Here is a 17,222-nt window from a genome sequence, read left to right as displayed (position 1 = left end):
CAATTTACCTTTCAAACCGTTTCCTCCTAATATGTGGAAAACTTTTAATGGTGCTGTAAAGTAATGGATGATACTTACAAAGATACTCTAATACTCAAGTTAAAATGAGTCTAAGAGATAAGAGGTGAGTGGAATGCGTGAGAGTGGGACTTAGACTTCCTTTTATAGATTATCTTATCTTATCTTATCTTATTTGGCTAAGAAAGACATTTAAATTTAAATGTTGGTTAGAAATTTTAGTGGACCGATTTTGGTCCTTCTAAAAGAAAAAAGCAATTCGATCCGGTATTTCAATTTCGGAGACTGTTTTAGATAGAGATCCGAAGGTCAGATCTGTAACAAATAATAATAATAATAATAAAAATAATAATAATAATAAAATCATTTCTCAAATTGATAGATATCACTATCTGACTCTAATATATATATATATATATATATATATATATATATATATATATATATATATATAATTAACTACAACTTAGTTATATATATAGAATATATATTAAAATAATATATAATTTTGATGTATTGTATATAAAGAATGTTTAATTATATTTAATTATATAATATTATGTCAATAAAAAAATTATTTTTTATATATAAAATTTTTATGCACAATTAATATAAAATATTTTTATTAGTATATTTATTATTTAATATCATATCAATAAAAATAATTATTTTTTATATTGACCGTATAAATAATTATTCAAAAAATTGAATGTGGTTAAATAATTATATAAAATATTTTAATACATCAAAATTCATATATATATTATTTTAGAAAGAACATATCATTTTTTATTTACCTCTAAGCATAGTATAATCATTTGTAAGATCTTTTTAAGGAGGGAATATTGGCGGGAATTGAATAGACATACATATTCGATTTGGATGTCGAGTTTTTGAGATTTTTTATTTTAATAAATAAAATAAATATAATAATTATCGAAATAAATAATTTAAAAAATATTTATCGAAATAAATATCTTTTTTTATCTTGTTTACACTGTAAATGAGATAATTTTGTACGTATTTTGTTTACAATATAAACAAAATATATGTAATTTTTTTATTTTTATATATTGTGTAAATGAGATATATATAGAGGTGGCAATGGGTAGGGTAGGGTTTGGATCCAACCCTAACCCTACCTGCGGGTTGAGATTTTTATATAAACTCAACCCTACCCTACCCATGGGTTGAGAATATCCCAATCCTAATCCTACCCACTCTTAACCCGCGGGTACCCGACCCTACCTGCGGGTTATAAAAAATATACAACATTATTATATAACTTGATGATAATTTAAAATAGAACTGATTTTTATGTAAAAAAAAACTATTAAATTATCAATTAATGATTTTTTTTTAGTGGTTACGGATCTTTTACATTTAGTGAGAGGTCTTTGATTCAACATCCACTTAAAACATATTTTTATATAAGTATATAACATAAACAAATATAGAATGCGGGTTGGTCGGGTAGGGTTGAGGCTCAACCCGTACCATACCCGACCCGCACGAGAACCCTACCCGCACCCTACCCTACCCGCTGCGGATCGGGTTGGCAATATACCTTTATAGATAATTAAATATAATTTTTAAAAATAATAAAAAATATTAATACTTTTAATTTGACCAAACTTTCCCAAATGAAATATTTCAAATAATAGAAAAAGATAAACCGTCCATCTTAAATAATAGGAAGGATGGACGGTCCATTTATCACGTTTACTGTGAAGGCACATAAGTGCACTGTTAAATAGTTCACTATTAATATTTTTTAAATTATATTTTAAATTTTGATGCACACAAACAAAATTTTTATGTACTCCCATATAACAAACAAAATTTCAAATTTTTAAACGAAATAATTAAATATAATTTTTGAATTTTGAAATTTTAAATTTAAATTTACAAATTTCATTTGTTGCATGGGAGTACATAAAAATTTCGTATGTACTCCTATACAACAAACGAAATTTTGTAAATTTAAAATTTGAAATTTTAAAATTCAAAAATTATATTTAATTATTTCGTTTAAAAATTTAAAATTTTGTTTATTATATGGGAGTACATAAAAATTTTGTTTGTGTACATAAAAAATTAAAATATAATTTAAATAACATTAATAGTGAATAATTTAACAGTACACTTATATGCCTTTAAAGTAAACGTATTAACGTAATAAATGGACCGTCCATTCTCCCTATTATTTAAGATGGACAATTTATCTTTCTTATTATTTGAGACAATTCATGCGTGGTGGGTCCCAAATTTATAGAGATAGTCATGGATGATGTTACATTATTTATACTAATGCAATCACACTATGGGTTAAAAGAACAGAACAAAACGGAAACTCGGAATTTATTCGCACTAGGTGAATTAGGGTATGGAGAAAGTGGAAAGATTGGGATGGAATTCCGTCAATGTCGACGTGTAACTGTCCCGTCGTCATATTCGTGGTTCTGCCACACTATAATTTACCTTTCAAACTGTGTCCTCCTAATATGTAGAAAGCTTTTAATGGTGCTGTAAGGTAATGGATGGTACTTACAAAGATACTCTAATACTCAAGTTAAAATGAGTCTAAGAGATAAGAGGTGAGTGGAATGCGTGAGAGTGGGACTTAGACTTCCTTTTATAGATTATCTTATCTTATCTTATTTGGCTAAGAAAGTCATTTAAATTTAAATGTTGGTTAGAAATTTTAGTGGGCCGATTTTGGTCCTTCTAAAAGAAAAAAGCAATTCGATCCGGTATTTCAATTTCGGAGGCTGTTTTAGATAGAGATCTGAAGGTCGGATCTGTAACAAATAATAATAATAATAAAATCATTTCTCAAATTGATAGATATCACTATCTGACTCTAATATATATATATATATATATATATATATATATATATATATATATATATATATATATATAACTTAGTTATATATATAGAATATATATTAAAATAATATATAATTTTGATTTATTGTATATAAAGTAATGTTTAATTATATTTAATTATATAATATTATGTTAATAAAAAAATTATTTTTTATATATAAAATTTTTATGCACAATTAATATAAAATAATTTTACTAGTATATTTATTATTTAATATCATATCAATAAAATAATTATTTTTTATATTGACCGTATGAATAATTATTCAAAAAATTGAATGCGGTTAAATAATTATATAAAATATTTTAATACACCAAAATTCATATATGTATATATATATTAGAAAGAACATATCATTTTTTATTTACCTCTAAGCATAGTATAATCATTTGTAAGATCTTTTTAAGGAGGGAATATTTGCCGGAAATTGAATAGACATACATATTTGATTTGGATGTCGAGTTTTTGGGACTTTTTATTTTAATAAATAAAATAAATATAATAATTATCAAAATAAATAATTAAAAAATATTTATTAAAATAAATATATTTTTTATCTCGTTTATACTGTAAATGAGATAATTTTGTACGTGTTTCGTTTACAGTATAAACAAGATATATATATATAGTTTTTCAATTTTTGTATATCGTGTAAACGAGATATATGCCTTTATAAATAATTAAATATTTCAAATAATAGAAAAAATAGACCGTCCATCTTAAATAATAGGGAGGATGGACGGTTCATTTATCACGTTATCACGTTTATTTTGAACACACATAAATGTACTTTAAATTGTTCACTATTAATGTTATTTAAATTATAGTTTAAATTTTTATGTACACAAACGAAATTTTTATGTATTCCCATATAACAAACAAAATTTCAAATTTTTAAACAAAATAATTAAATATAATTTTTGAATTTTGAAATTTCATATTTCAAATTTACGAAATTTTGTTTGTTGCATGGGAGTACATAAATTTTAAATTTTTATGTACCCCCATGCAACAAACGAAATTTTGTAAATTTAAAATTTAAAATTTCAAAATTTAAAATTCAAAAATTATATTTAATTATTTATTTTAAAATTTTGAAATTTTGTTTGTTATATGGGAGTACATAAAAATACACCCAAAAAATTTTTTGGTTTATATACATAAAAATTTAAAATATAATTTAAATAACCTTAATAGCGAACAATTTAACAGTATACGCTTTTAAAGTAAACGTGTTAACATGATAAATGGATCGTCCATCCTCTCTATTATTTAAGATGGACGGTTTAGTTTTCTTATTATTTGAAACATTTCATTTGTAAGAGTTTGGTCAAATTAAAAATATTAATATTTTTTATTATTTTTAAAAATTATATTTAATTATTTATAAAGGCATATATCTCGTTTACGGTAAATGAGATATAAAAAAATTAAAAAATTACACGTATAAAATTATCTAATTTACCATGTAAACGAAATAAGAGAAAGATATTTATTTTAATAAATATTTTTTAAATTATTTATTTCGATAATTATTATATTTAATTTATTTATTAAAATAAAAATCTTGAGTCTTTGTGGATTATTTTACTTTTACAATGGTACCTAGAATTTCATTATAACAAAAGAAAATAAATAACATAACATTATGTGTCCATGATAGAACAATAATATTAGACGGTCAGCAGAATTATTATTTTGTAACCGACAATTAGTTAACAACACTTAAAAATATATTACTGAATTGTTAAATTAAAAAAACCAAACTAATAACTAAAGTTGCTATCTAAAATAATAAAATATGGTGATACTTCAGCTTTTCTCTTTGGAATATTAAACAAGCCAAGTCGATCGAGAAAATGTGCCAAAACAAGTAAAACATGCTGATTGCATTTTGCGAATAAGAGGAACCTGCCTCAGAACTTGTCATAGGCAACACATGCATACATTGTGGGTTGATAGCACACCACAATATCGAACTATAGGGACCTTACATATATGTGGAGCCATTATTAATCATTAGTGCTTTGAAAAGCGATTTTGCACTACTCACGGCCATAGACCAAATATTTGTCCAAATTCAATGGTATAGTTCTGCAAGATACACGCAATTCGTAAAGGCATACACAACACGTGATCACTATAATGCAATTAAATATATATGTGATAACTTAACAAGGTCAAAGGCGTGTCTGTTAGGATTGAAGTCTCAACAGTGGCCTAGCTAGTACAGTTAACTAAGGATATGCTCTTAAATAATGTATTTTTGTGTGGAGATATTCAGTGAGCCCTTGTGGTATTGAAACGAGATGTATTATTTTTGTTGTTTTGGGTACTAATTAAGTTGATATGGGTTAGAAAAGGATTTGCATTATTGTGGAAATAAGGTTACTTTGTTTATAGACTAATTTATATGGTGAAGGCTATGTAGTAGTACAAGAAAACTGTTGAGTATTATCAAATTTATTATAGTGGAATAGCGGCTGATTTACCGTCAGATTTATTGACTATAACTACGTCGAATTCTTTGTAAGGTTAAATAATTATTGATAGATTATGTTTTCTGATTGTAAATTTGCTAGTAATATTTGGAGGAAAAATAAATTAGATTAGAAAATCCGACAATAACTCAATTTAGTGAAATAATTCACTTTGGTGATATACAATTTGACGATAAAAGTGTAAATTTAAATCACGAATCTCTTTCCCCTCATTCGAACTCTCACAACCATCACTACCATCTCCCTCCCTCTCTCATGTTCCAGTTGTCGTCACCAACTCACCATCATTTGCCGCCTCTAAGACTGCCACCTTCGCCACCCCTCTCCATCGCCGTCAACCCTTTATGCCAACGCCTCCTTCTTCTCTTTCTTTCTCTTTCCCCTTCGTCGTCACCACCATCTGCCTCCATGGTACAAAGAGTTTAGGAAAGAAACGAAGAATTATTTAGAAAATTATTATTTTTGTTATTCATATTTTTCATCTGTGATTACAAGGTTCTTACCAATATGTAGACCAAGAGTACGCTAAGAGTACGTCCGTTATGGAATAATATTCTAATAAATTACATTGATTTTTTTCTAATCCTCTTTGATATTTTTCTGATTTTGTTCCCTAATTATGATATTCTAATACTGCCGTCACCATCATTTGCCGCCATCGCAATTTTGGCGACCAAAGCCACAACATCCACCTCTTCTCTTATTTCTTAATCAGTTCTTCATTACAGGTTCTTGAGCAACTCTTTTTCAATTTCTTTAATTTTAGTTTAATTTAGTCTTTGAGTAAAATTTTAATTTTAATTTTAAATCAGTGTCAAAGTTAGTTCAATTTAGTTTTTTAGTCTTAGTGGATTTAGGTTGATTAATTTAGGTTAGATTCAATATATTAGGTTTTGAATTGTTGAAGTGTTTGAAATTCTCTAATTTTGTTATTTTCTACGTTGATGACTGTTTTGCTGAGAAGTTGTTACTGAGATTGTTTGCTAATTATTTAATTTAGTTTAGGTTTGATTAGAATTTCAATTTTAATTTTGAATCAATTTTGAAGTTAGTTCACTTTATTTTTCTAATCTTAGTGGATTTAGGTTGATTAATTTACGTTAGATTCAATACATTAGGTTTTGAATTATTGAAGTGTTAGGAATTGTCTTATTATGTTAATTGTTGCATTGATGACTGTTTTGTTAAGAAATTATTGCTGAGATTGTTTGATAATTGTTTAGTTTTAATTTAATTTAGTTTAGCGTTGATTAGAATTTTAATTTTAGTTTTGAATCAATTTCAAAGTTAGTTCTGTTTAGTTTTCTAATCTTAGTGGATTTATGTTGATTAAGTTAGGTTAGATTCAATACATTAGATTTTGAATTATTGAAGTGTTTAAAATTGTGTAATTGTGTTAATTACTGCGTTGATGACTATTTTGTTGAGAAATTGTTACTGAGATTGTTTGATAATTTGATGTTTGCAGACATGTCGACAGGTAGAGGTGTTGCGGATCAGGCTGCTATTCATAGTCGTAGCCATGGTCGGGGTAGAGGAAGGGTTTCTTCCGGTACCTCTGGGACTTCTGGATCCTCTCCCTCTACTCCGACCACCCCGATGGCGCCACATGTTGCAGATTTAACGGACTAACCGTTCATCATGGTCATTAACGCAGTCTCTTACCGCTCAGCAGCCCGCATTTACGTCGACGCCGCCTCCAGCGACGGATGCTGCAGCCCCAGAGTCTAGCCACGGAAGTGAGGCAGCAGCTGATGCCCCTCCACCACCTCCCATTGTACGGTTGAAGATTTGTCCAGATGACTGCACGTGGTAAGTATCACATTGAGTTTCATGTATTTCCTATTTATGGTTATTGTTGAGAGTGTCTGAAAATTGATTCTAGTTTAGCAGATTTAGGTTTAAATGCTGGTTAGTGTTTTTAAGTTTCAATGATTATGATTAACTTTGTTGCTAAAAGTTCTTGAAAATTAATTCCTGTCTAGTGGATTTAGATTGATTTAGTTACCTGGTTAGTATTTTCTGTTTCAATGATTATGGTTGTTGCTGAAAATTCTTGAAAATTGATTCCTGTTTAGTAAATTTTAGTTGGCTAGTTAGTGTTTCTAAGTTTCAATGATTATGATTAACTTTATTGTTGAAAATTCCTGAAAATTGATTCTTCTCTAGTAGATTTAAGTTTATTTAGTTGCCTGGTTAGTGTTTCATGTTTCAATGATTATGGTTGTTGCTGAAAGTTCCTGAAAATTGATTCTTGTTTAGTGGATTCAGATTTATTTGATTGGCTGGCTAGTGTTTTTAAATTTCAACGATTATGATTAATTTTATTGTTGAAAGCTCCTGAAAATTAATTCCTGTCTAGTGGATTTAGCTTGATTTGGTTGCCTGGTTAGCGTTTTCTGTTTCAATGATTATGGTTGTTGCTGAAAGTTCCTAAAAAATGATTCCTATTTAGTGGATTTAGGTTGATTTAGTTGGCTGGTTAGTGTTTTAAATTTCAACGATTATGATTAATTTTATTACTAAAAGTTCTTGAAAATTAATTCTTATTTAGTGCATTCAGGTTGATTTGGTTGCCTAGTTATTGTTTTAAGTTTTAATGATTATGATTTCTGTTTAATGGATTTAGGTTGATTCTTGTTTGTGAGTTGTTAGGTTTGTGCCGAACAATGATGTGTGTACTCAGGAGATGACCAATGTCATTAAGCTGATGTACGACCATTCTTGGTCCAGTTACACGAAGATCCCCGCTGAGACCAGGGAGGGATGGTTTTATAAATGAGCGGTAATTACTCTATTTTTTTAGTTTCAAACCTTTTTAGCTAGTTTATAGTTTCTATCTTGCTTAACTAATTTTAAAATTTCTTTGTTGTAGCTGCACTTTAGGTGGGATGCTGAGCACGACCTAACCATCGTGAAGATATTCTACCATAAAATGGGTCTGAGGCTCCAACAGATGCTGGATGATGTTCGTCAGGGACGAGATCACTGGACAACCTAAGCCATTTATGCTGAGTCTTTATAAAGAAGGCCCTGTTTGTTCATTGGCAGACCGATGAGGGGTTCCAGTATCGGCATCTCATCAATAGAGCTAACAGGGTCTCAGCAAGATCGTCCAAGTATACTAGTAGCTCAGCGACCTTCATGAAGACTAAGGTCAGGTTGGTATGTAACGTGACTTTAATTTTATTAATAACTTAGTTATATTCTTCTGCATATCATTACTAGGCATCCTAATCATATTGTTTTAATGTAACATGTGTAGACGAAATCGTTGGATCGTGAGACGATATTGACGGAGACGTTCAAGTACACCCATACGTTGAAGAAGAACAAAAAGACATTTGATGATTAGCGGTCTCAGGACCATTATGTGAGTAAACATACATCTGATTATCTTCTGCTATAAAATTATTAGAGATTAACTGTATATCTATCGTACTAGTCAAAATAACTTGTGTTAATTACACAGGAGTCCTACACACAGATACTAGAGGCTGCGACTCAGCAGTCTTAGCAAGGTGGGGAGGACGCCACCGATAGCTCTCCAGCTTAAATCGTCGATCCCGATACGGTTTGGCGCGAGACCGCCTCAGCGTCGTACAAAACTCGTATATACGTGATGGGGTCATTTTTCGCCAGCAGCCTTTGCACCTCCACGTTGAGGTTGTCGTCAGGCTCCGCCACTAGTTGAGCCGTCGAGCCTGAGGAAGGCGTGGATTTGAGGCTGCAGGTGCAGGAGCTCCAACGCAGCCTTCAGTAGCAGGCTCAGGAGTTTAACAATTATTGAGAGATGTATCAGGAGATTCTCACCCGCATGACGTCTACGGATGAGCTCAGGCTGGAGTAGAGGGAGTCACTGGAGCGGATGCAGTGTATGGAGGCTTCAGATGGAAGTGTATCGGGCCCAGATGCGCGCTGTTGGCATCGACCTTGCTGGTGGCAGTTGTCCTGCTGGTGGCATATGGATATCACCACCTTCTGCGCTGCCGACTCAAGGCCACGGGATTGACGACGACGACCTAGATCTGTAGTTATTAGTTTTTCATTTCATTGTTTCATTATATTTATTTGATGTACTTGATTTTTAATTTATTTGAATACTGTATTATTTACTTTAAATAAAAGTTTTTTATTATTATGAATGGACCACTAATTATGTAAAAAAAATTGATATTACTGTAGGAATAATCTGACGATAATAGTACGCAAAATAATATTTTTTGGCAGCAACAATATTGTCGAGAAAATCCGCCAATAACCAATTGATTTTTCGAGCTGATAATCCATCACAAAATTACCGTCGAACGAAAAGATTACAACGGTAAACATTTACCGGTGAAGTTTATATTACTGATTGTTTCCGACGGTATTCAACATTTTTCTTATAGTGTTATTGTGGATCACATTCGATGTGTCAAACTTTAGCTGAAGAAAGAATATGAATGTGGGCCAGATGCGTAGCCTATTTTTTTTTCCTTCTGTATTTTCTATGTTAGCACACTAAAAACTAATTTATTATGAATTGAAGTTTCATTTAAGGATTAATAAATTACTGCATACATAAAATAAAATTTGAATCATTGGCACTTATTCAACTAAACTAGTAAGCTAACTACTTGATCAATATGTTGCCTATAAAACTTGTAATATTTTTTTTTTGTGACTAAATAGAAAAGAAAGAAAAAAATAGAGACAAAGCCAAATTAATTGGTTAGATTCATATCTAAATCTATTAGATATTGAAGCTCACTCTATGGTTGGCTCCAATTCGAGTAAATATCCGCGCCAGAAACAGCTGCTTTAGCCATACAATCTACAACACTATTTGCATTCCTCTGAATTAAAAGAATAGAGACTCTCCAAAACTTGTAATATGAATTAAAAATGTTGGAGAGACAATAAAAAATAATCCAAAATAATTAAAATTATCTTATTTTATATTAAGTTTTTCTTTTTATTTTGTATGCTTTAATTATCGCTAGAATAATTAGATAATTTTAGATGTAATAAGTGTGTAACTATAAATAGTTGGATACTACATATATAAAATTATGAATATTAAGTTGAATAAGATAATTTTAAATTATGATCTCTCTAGCATTATTGTATGAATTTATGTCTTCACTAGCAATAATGTCAATTAGAAACTCAATTTTTTTCAACCAACACAAATTAATTTTTTGATTTTAAATTCTAAATTTTAAATTTTAAATCATAAATCTTAAATCTTAAATTTTATATCTTAAACTCTAGCTCTAAATCCTAAATTCTTAAAAATATAAGGTTAAAAAAATAATTTAAAAAATTTGTAATATTGGTTATTTAAAAGTTAGGTTTCTTATACTTTCTCTAATGTAAAAGGTTATTATTAAGTGTTTTTAGAGTATGAGATTATATACTTTAACAACTTAGAAATTATGCTTTAACAATACAGCTTTAAGTGATAGAAAGAGCATAATATATAATACAGATAGAGTAGGGTGTTCAGATCCAAATCGGTCCAAAAAAACTGCAAAATCAGACCGATTCAAACCGAAAACCAAATTAAACTGCTCTATTTTGGATATTTTTTAGATTTTGGATCGGTTTTATTGCGGTTCGGTTTGGTTTGCGGTTCTATTCTGCAAAACCGAACCGAACCGAACCGAACCGCATATAATAATAATAATAATAATAATAATAATAATAATAATTTTATTGCGGTTCGATTCGGTTTGCGGTTCTATTCTGCAAAACCGAACCGAACCGCATATAATAATAATAATAATAATAATAATAATAATAATAATAATAATAATAATAATAATAATAATAATAATAATACCCTTACTTACCGTAGCACACTAGCGCAGTACCGCCGCTCCTCCAAATGGCCAAATGTTTGAAATCCTAATCTAAAGAAAGAAACCCCTCTGCCCTCTCTCACTCTCTTAGTCTTCGTTCTTCACTCTCACCATCACAGCATCACTCACTCTCAGTCACTCTCATTGACACACGCCGACGCCATCCACCGCTCCTCTTCTGAATGATGTCCTTCATCGGTGACGCCGCTGCCGCCTCCTCTCCTCGGTGACGCCGCTGCCGTCTCCTCTCCTCGGTATATTTTTACTTGCTTTTGTTTGTTTTGTTTTGTTATGTTGTTTTAAGATTTTGTTTAATTTTAATTTTTACTTGTTAATCTGTGTTAAACTGTGTTAAACTGTTCAAGGTATATTTTTACTTGCTTTAATTTTTACTTGTTTTAATTTTTACTTGTTAAACTGTGTTTTAATTTTATTATGTTCTTGTTGTACTGTTATTCTTGTTATTAAAATTGGTTAAACTTTGTATTAAATTAAGTATTTTGTTCTTGTTGATTGAAATTAAATTCTATTTTTTTTATCTTCTGCGGATTTTATATTTGTTCGGTTGTTTTTAGCTTTCAATTCGAAGGTCAACAATGTCAGCTTCATATCCTGAGGTAATTTTTTTATTGTGTAATGTGTATGTTGGTAACAACTCAATATGTTAAAGGAGCTCTCTTACTCCAAAAACTATTGAAACTTTGATTTATGCACAAAATTGGTTTCGAGCCAATTCATTGCCAATTGACCTTGTGGAGTTTTTTGAAGAATTTGAAAAACTTGAGAAAGATAGTTCTTTAATATTATGTTTTATTTTATCTTCACATAATGATTAACTTTACTATTTGATAATATGTTTAACTTACTAATATTTATTTTATTACATTTTATTGTAGAACTTGAGCCAATTCCTCAACTAATAGATAAAGAAGACTCTGGTGATGAATCTGATTAGTGATCAGTGCTTCAGTTTTCAGTTTGGAGTTTTTTATGTTATGTTTTTATTAAGACTTTGCTATGTTATTTAATTTTGTGTTGTTGAGACTTGTTTAGTTGTTTTGATGCTGAAGAATTATTATTTTATCAAGACTTGTTGAATATGTTGGATTGTTGGACAATTGGACATGTTGGTTTATAATATTTTATGGAATTTTTGTTTTATTATTACGTTGAATTGTGTTTTATTATTATGATGGATTGTTGGACAGGTTATATAACTTTATAAATTAAGTTATTATTTTGTATTTAAAAAACCGCGGATCCAAACTGATCCAAACCGCTTGTAATCGGATCGGATCGGATCGGATTTTTAAAAAATGTTCATCCAATCTAAACCGCACCGCACATAAATTAAGCGTTCGGATAGGATGACTTTTTTCTTCAAAACCGAACCAAACCGCATCGCAAACACCCCTAAGATAGAGCACCTAATATAATTTATGACTTTTAATTTAGTGGCTTCCCGTATCTAAATTTTGCTCCCTTTGTCTAGCTACTTCAACTTTCAATTCTGTAGTAAACTTCCAAACAAACTTGAATAATCTGTTAGCGGGATATCAACAATCAAATGAAGTATATGATCTCATTCTGGTACTAGAAGCTAATGAAACTTACAAGTTGCACTTCCCATATATATGACTAAAAGTTTGGTGAAAACAAAAACTTAGATTAGCCAACTGAAATATTTTCAACTTAAAAAACTATAAAACTTCATGGGTTTGGTTCGGTGCCTTTTGGACCACTTCTAACATTAAAGTCATTTCTCTACAGTATATAATAAAGAGCTAGATTATGCCATCTTCTCAACAAACTTTGAGAAGTGCTTTTAGATGGACTTTTAAAGGAGTAAATTTGGGGAGTAAATAATTGCATTATTTTCTTGGTTTAGTTCTCAAAAGCAGTCTCATTTGAAAAAAAGAAAAAAATATATATGAGTTTATCTACGTCATGCATAAATTTTGGAGATGTTATCTTATTACGGTTGATGAAACTTGATAAAGAATAATACATGTGATCCATAATTTTATTGGCTAAGATATAAATTATCAAACAAGTTTAAGGGTGGTTTGCATTGGCTTTGAAAAAAGTATTTATTTATTTAAAAAAATAATTTAAAAGTCATTTCATATTTAAATAAATTTTTTAAAAAAAATTTAAAGTATTGTTTTTTCCCCAACGTTTGGGGTAAGTTCTAAAATTATTCTTAACGTTTCAATCGTCCTATTTAAGTCCTTAACATTTTAAAATTGGCTCAATGTTGTCCTGCCATTAGAATCCGTTAACAGAATTGATGGCGGGATAAAATTGAGATGGTTTTGAAACGTTAGGGACTTAAATAGGACGAAAACGTTAGGGACAAAAACGATACATAGAAATAAATTTTAGTTTTATCCTTCAACAATATAAAAAAATTATTTAGAATGAAAGTAGTGTGATTAAGTGTAATTTACTTAGATGTGATTAAAAAATAATTGAATATTATATACAGTAAAAAATTGATATTATCGAAGAATAAAACTAAAATTTATTTCTATGTATCGTTTTTGTCTCCAACGTTTTCGTCCTATTTAAGTCTCTAACGTTTCAAAATCGTCTCAATTTTGTCCCGCCATCAATTCTATTAATGGATCTCTAACGGCAGGACAACATTGAGCCAATTTTAAAACGTTAGGAATTTAAATAGGACGATTAAAACGTTAGAAATAACTTTAGAACTTACCCCAAACGTTGGGGACAAAAACGATACTTTACTCTTTAAATATTTAAAACGTCTTTTATTTATATTTTTTTAAAAAAATAAAATATTATTAGTTTCTAAGAAAAAATAAATAGTTTATTTTTTTTAATAGAAGTACTTTTCTTATAAAATATATCTAAACATATTTAAAATTTAATAAAAATACATTTTTATAAAAAATATTTTTTTCACTTAAATAAATCAATTTAAACCAACACTAAATTACACAAACAAATATGAGAATAGAATCATTTTAGTAAAACTATGTTACCTAACTAACTACGGTAACTATAGTATTTTAAAAAATATTGTTAAAATTTAAATAATAATTTTTTATTATTAAATAATACTTTTATTTTTTAAATATTATTTAAAAAAATATTATCAAAATATAAAAAAATATATAACTTTAATTTTAATAATATTTGCATAATTATGGTAGCACAGTGATACTGGAATCCACCATATCATAATTGAACTAAAATTGATGCATTGAATTAATAGAAATACAATAACATAAGAGAGAGACATAGATGAAAGAAGTATTGAAGCCATCCATATTATTACATAGGGAAAACTCATCAAGAAATGGCTAATGTATGTCAAAACTCATGGAGCAGAGAGATGTCAATACTCAATACTACTATTATCTCAATTGGAGGAGAAGAAGAAATCTATAGTAACAATAATAATGATAATACTAAGAAATAAAAGCTAAACTACTATGCATTGTTGTAGCCATTGATGACATGCTTCACTTGCTTATTATTATTGATGTCATTAGTTTTCCCAAATATACTCTCCATGTCCTCTAAAGACCTACCTTTGGTTTCAGGCAAGAAGGAATAATAGAAGCACCAAGCCAAAGCTGTGATAGCAGTATACATAAAGAAAATCCCAGCCATTGTAATCTTCTGATAAATTGAAATGAAACTTGTAACCACCACAACATTTGTGAACCTGTTGACAGTGACACCCACACCAAGACCCTGTGCTCTCAACCTGAGTGGAAAAATCTCTGAGCTATACACCCATGTAACAGGTCCAAGGCCTATTGCAGTGAAAGCCACATAGATGTAAGTGAATACAATGGTGAAACTTATTGCCCAAGAAACCTTGTCATCTGAATGCTCCACTATTCTCATGCATGCACCTAAGCCTAGAAGAGACACAGCAACACCACCAGAACTAACCAGCAACAAGATCCTTCTTCCAACTCTGTCCAACAAGAATGTTGATATCAACACGAAAACGGCATCGCTGATTCCCATTCCAACAGTTGCTAGTAACAACACGCTCTTATCAGTGATTCCTGTTCTCTCAAAGATTCTTGGAGTGTACATGAAAATGGCCTCTATCCCTATGATTTGCTGGAACAAATGGACGCCGGTGGCTGCGATTAGGATTCGCCGAACAGGCGGCGACGGGTTGCATAGAAGCTCTCGGAGCGCTCCTCCGCCACTTCGACTCCTCTTTGGCACTTGGACAATGTCTTGTGTGCTTCTTGGATCGATGCCTGCGGCGGTTTTTATCTCTTGCAACCGTTGCTCTGCTTCTTGCTTCGTGTTTGACACGCGCATCAGAACCTCCCTCGCATCACCAATACGCCCTTGCATCACCAGCCACCTGTTTAATTAAGCTGTCATTTAACGTTGATAAATGAAAGTTGATAACTGAAAGTTTAATTACTAATCAAAAACTCAGATACAGTTAAAGTTGATAACTGAAAGTTTAATCAAAATCTGTCAAATCATTTAACTACTATCAACTTCAAACACAACAACAATAGAAGAGTCCAATTTGAATGATGATGACCTTGGCGACTCAACAAGCTTGAGCATGAGAATGGCCAGAGCCAGAGAAGGGAATGCAGGAACAAAAAGCATGGTTCTCCAGCCAATTCGAAGGGGCAAGCGACCGAAGAAGTAGTTAGAGACGTAGCCAAATAAGAGACCCAAGTTGATGGACACGTCAGGGAGAGCGGTTAGGAAGCCTCTGTAGGAAGGAGAAGAGATCTCAGCGCTGTAAACTGGTGCAATCATGAGGGCAAAACCCGCACCAATACCCGCCGTGCATCTTCCAGCCATCAATGCTGAGTAGTTTGGACCGTACCCCATCAGAATGGACCCCAACAAGAAGATGATGGAAGAGAGGATGATGGTGTTTCTCCGTCCTATGATATCAGAGATTCTTCCTGCCAGCAAGGATCCTGGTAATGCACATGCATTCAAGATTCCTGCTAGCAATTGAACCTGTAGATCACTGATTTCTAGTTCTTCCTTTATGTATAACAATGCTCCTGCCATCACTCCTGTAGCTGTACAAGAACAAAATACATTTTGCTTCTTTCTTAGAAATTGCTCCTCTTTCTTCATTTGGATTGCTTATACATGTCTTTGTTTAAGCATTAAAACTGAAAGAGAGTAGTGATATATATATACTCACTTGGACTCATCACCTCATCACCATAAGATGGAGTGTGACTATCACCCACAAAAAATAAATAACACGCACAATAAGTCACACTAATATTTTCAATTAAACAATACCAAACATTATTTCAAAGCCATATTAAGTTGCACAACCCAACTAATTAAAATGTTTTCCAAGATCTTTCTACAATTAACACTATGAAAACGAACAAAATCTATTCCATCCAGACCTACTAATAGTAACAACAGTTAAACCCTATTCTATTAAAGTGAGATTCGTTATGTGAACTAAAGCATATACTGAGTTAGAACATAGTAGAAGAAGAAATAGATACTCACAATAGCCAAATATAGCAGAGATAATAGAGGCAGCTACCACACAAGCACAAGCATAGTTGTTAAACTTTGTATGACTATAGTCCTCATTATTGTGGCTACTACCATCTTTCATGGCTCTTTGGCACTGGCATTGCACGTTTGTTTCTTGTCCCGGACACATTCTGTGAAGTTGCTAATTGTGTGATTTGTAAAAACTGAAAAATGATGCAACACTCGTATATATAGTGACTACATATAGAGACTCTAATTTGGCATTACAACAGTCCATGAGGCCAATTATTTATTTATATATATTGTTTAATCAAGCAGATGTTGCTTCACTCTAAGAAAGAATTATAATGCCTCCACCTCAATTTGCGGTGATTTTCATTGTGTATTATTTAATTTAACATAGAGTATTATATAGTGTATTTTTAATTTCAAAATGCCTGCCTCTTCAAAACTTGTTGACTCAAG

At 30.5% G+C, this 17,222-nt stretch overlaps 1 protein-coding gene across 1 annotated transcript; it reads right to left on the bottom strand.

The window, feature by feature from the left end:
- Window positions 1-14,717: 14,717 nt before the first annotated feature.
- LOC107641684 (putative polyol transporter 6) lies at window positions 14,718-16,926 on the bottom strand. The gene is made up of 3 exons (XM_016345157.3): window positions 16,767-16,926; window positions 15,811-16,312; window positions 14,718-15,621 (listed from the first exon to the last, which is right to left on the bottom strand). The coding sequence occupies exons 1-3, from the start codon at window positions 16,924-16,926 to the stop codon at window positions 14,718-14,720; spliced, it is 1,566 nt and encodes a 521-aa protein (XP_016200643.2).
- Window positions 16,927-17,222: the final 296 nt, after the last annotated feature.

This window comes from Arachis ipaensis, chromosome B5 (assembly GCF_059453495.1).
Source record: "Arachis ipaensis isolate K30076 ecotype BB chromosome B5, ASM5945349v1, whole genome shotgun sequence".
Classification (NCBI taxonomy): Eukaryota; Viridiplantae; Streptophyta; class Magnoliopsida; order Fabales; family Fabaceae; genus Arachis; species Arachis ipaensis.
The sequence above is the reverse complement of the archived record's forward strand: the minus strand, read 5'-3'. Positions and strand labels throughout refer to the sequence as shown.

Bases quoted from the DNA above. Each gene is read 5' to 3' on its own strand.
- LOC107641684 (XM_016345157.3), bottom strand. From the start codon at position 16,926: ATGTGTCCGGGACAAGAAACAAACGTGCAATGCCAGTGCCAAAGAGCC. The intron at 16,313-16,766 runs GTGAGTATCTAT...GTTCTTGTACAG, and splicing joins CTCTGCTATATTTGGCTATT to CTACAGGAGTGATGGCAGGA. The intron at 15,622-15,810 runs GTCATCATCATT...TTAATTAAACAG, and splicing joins AAGCTTGTTGAGTCGCCAAG to GTGGCTGGTGATGCAAGGGC.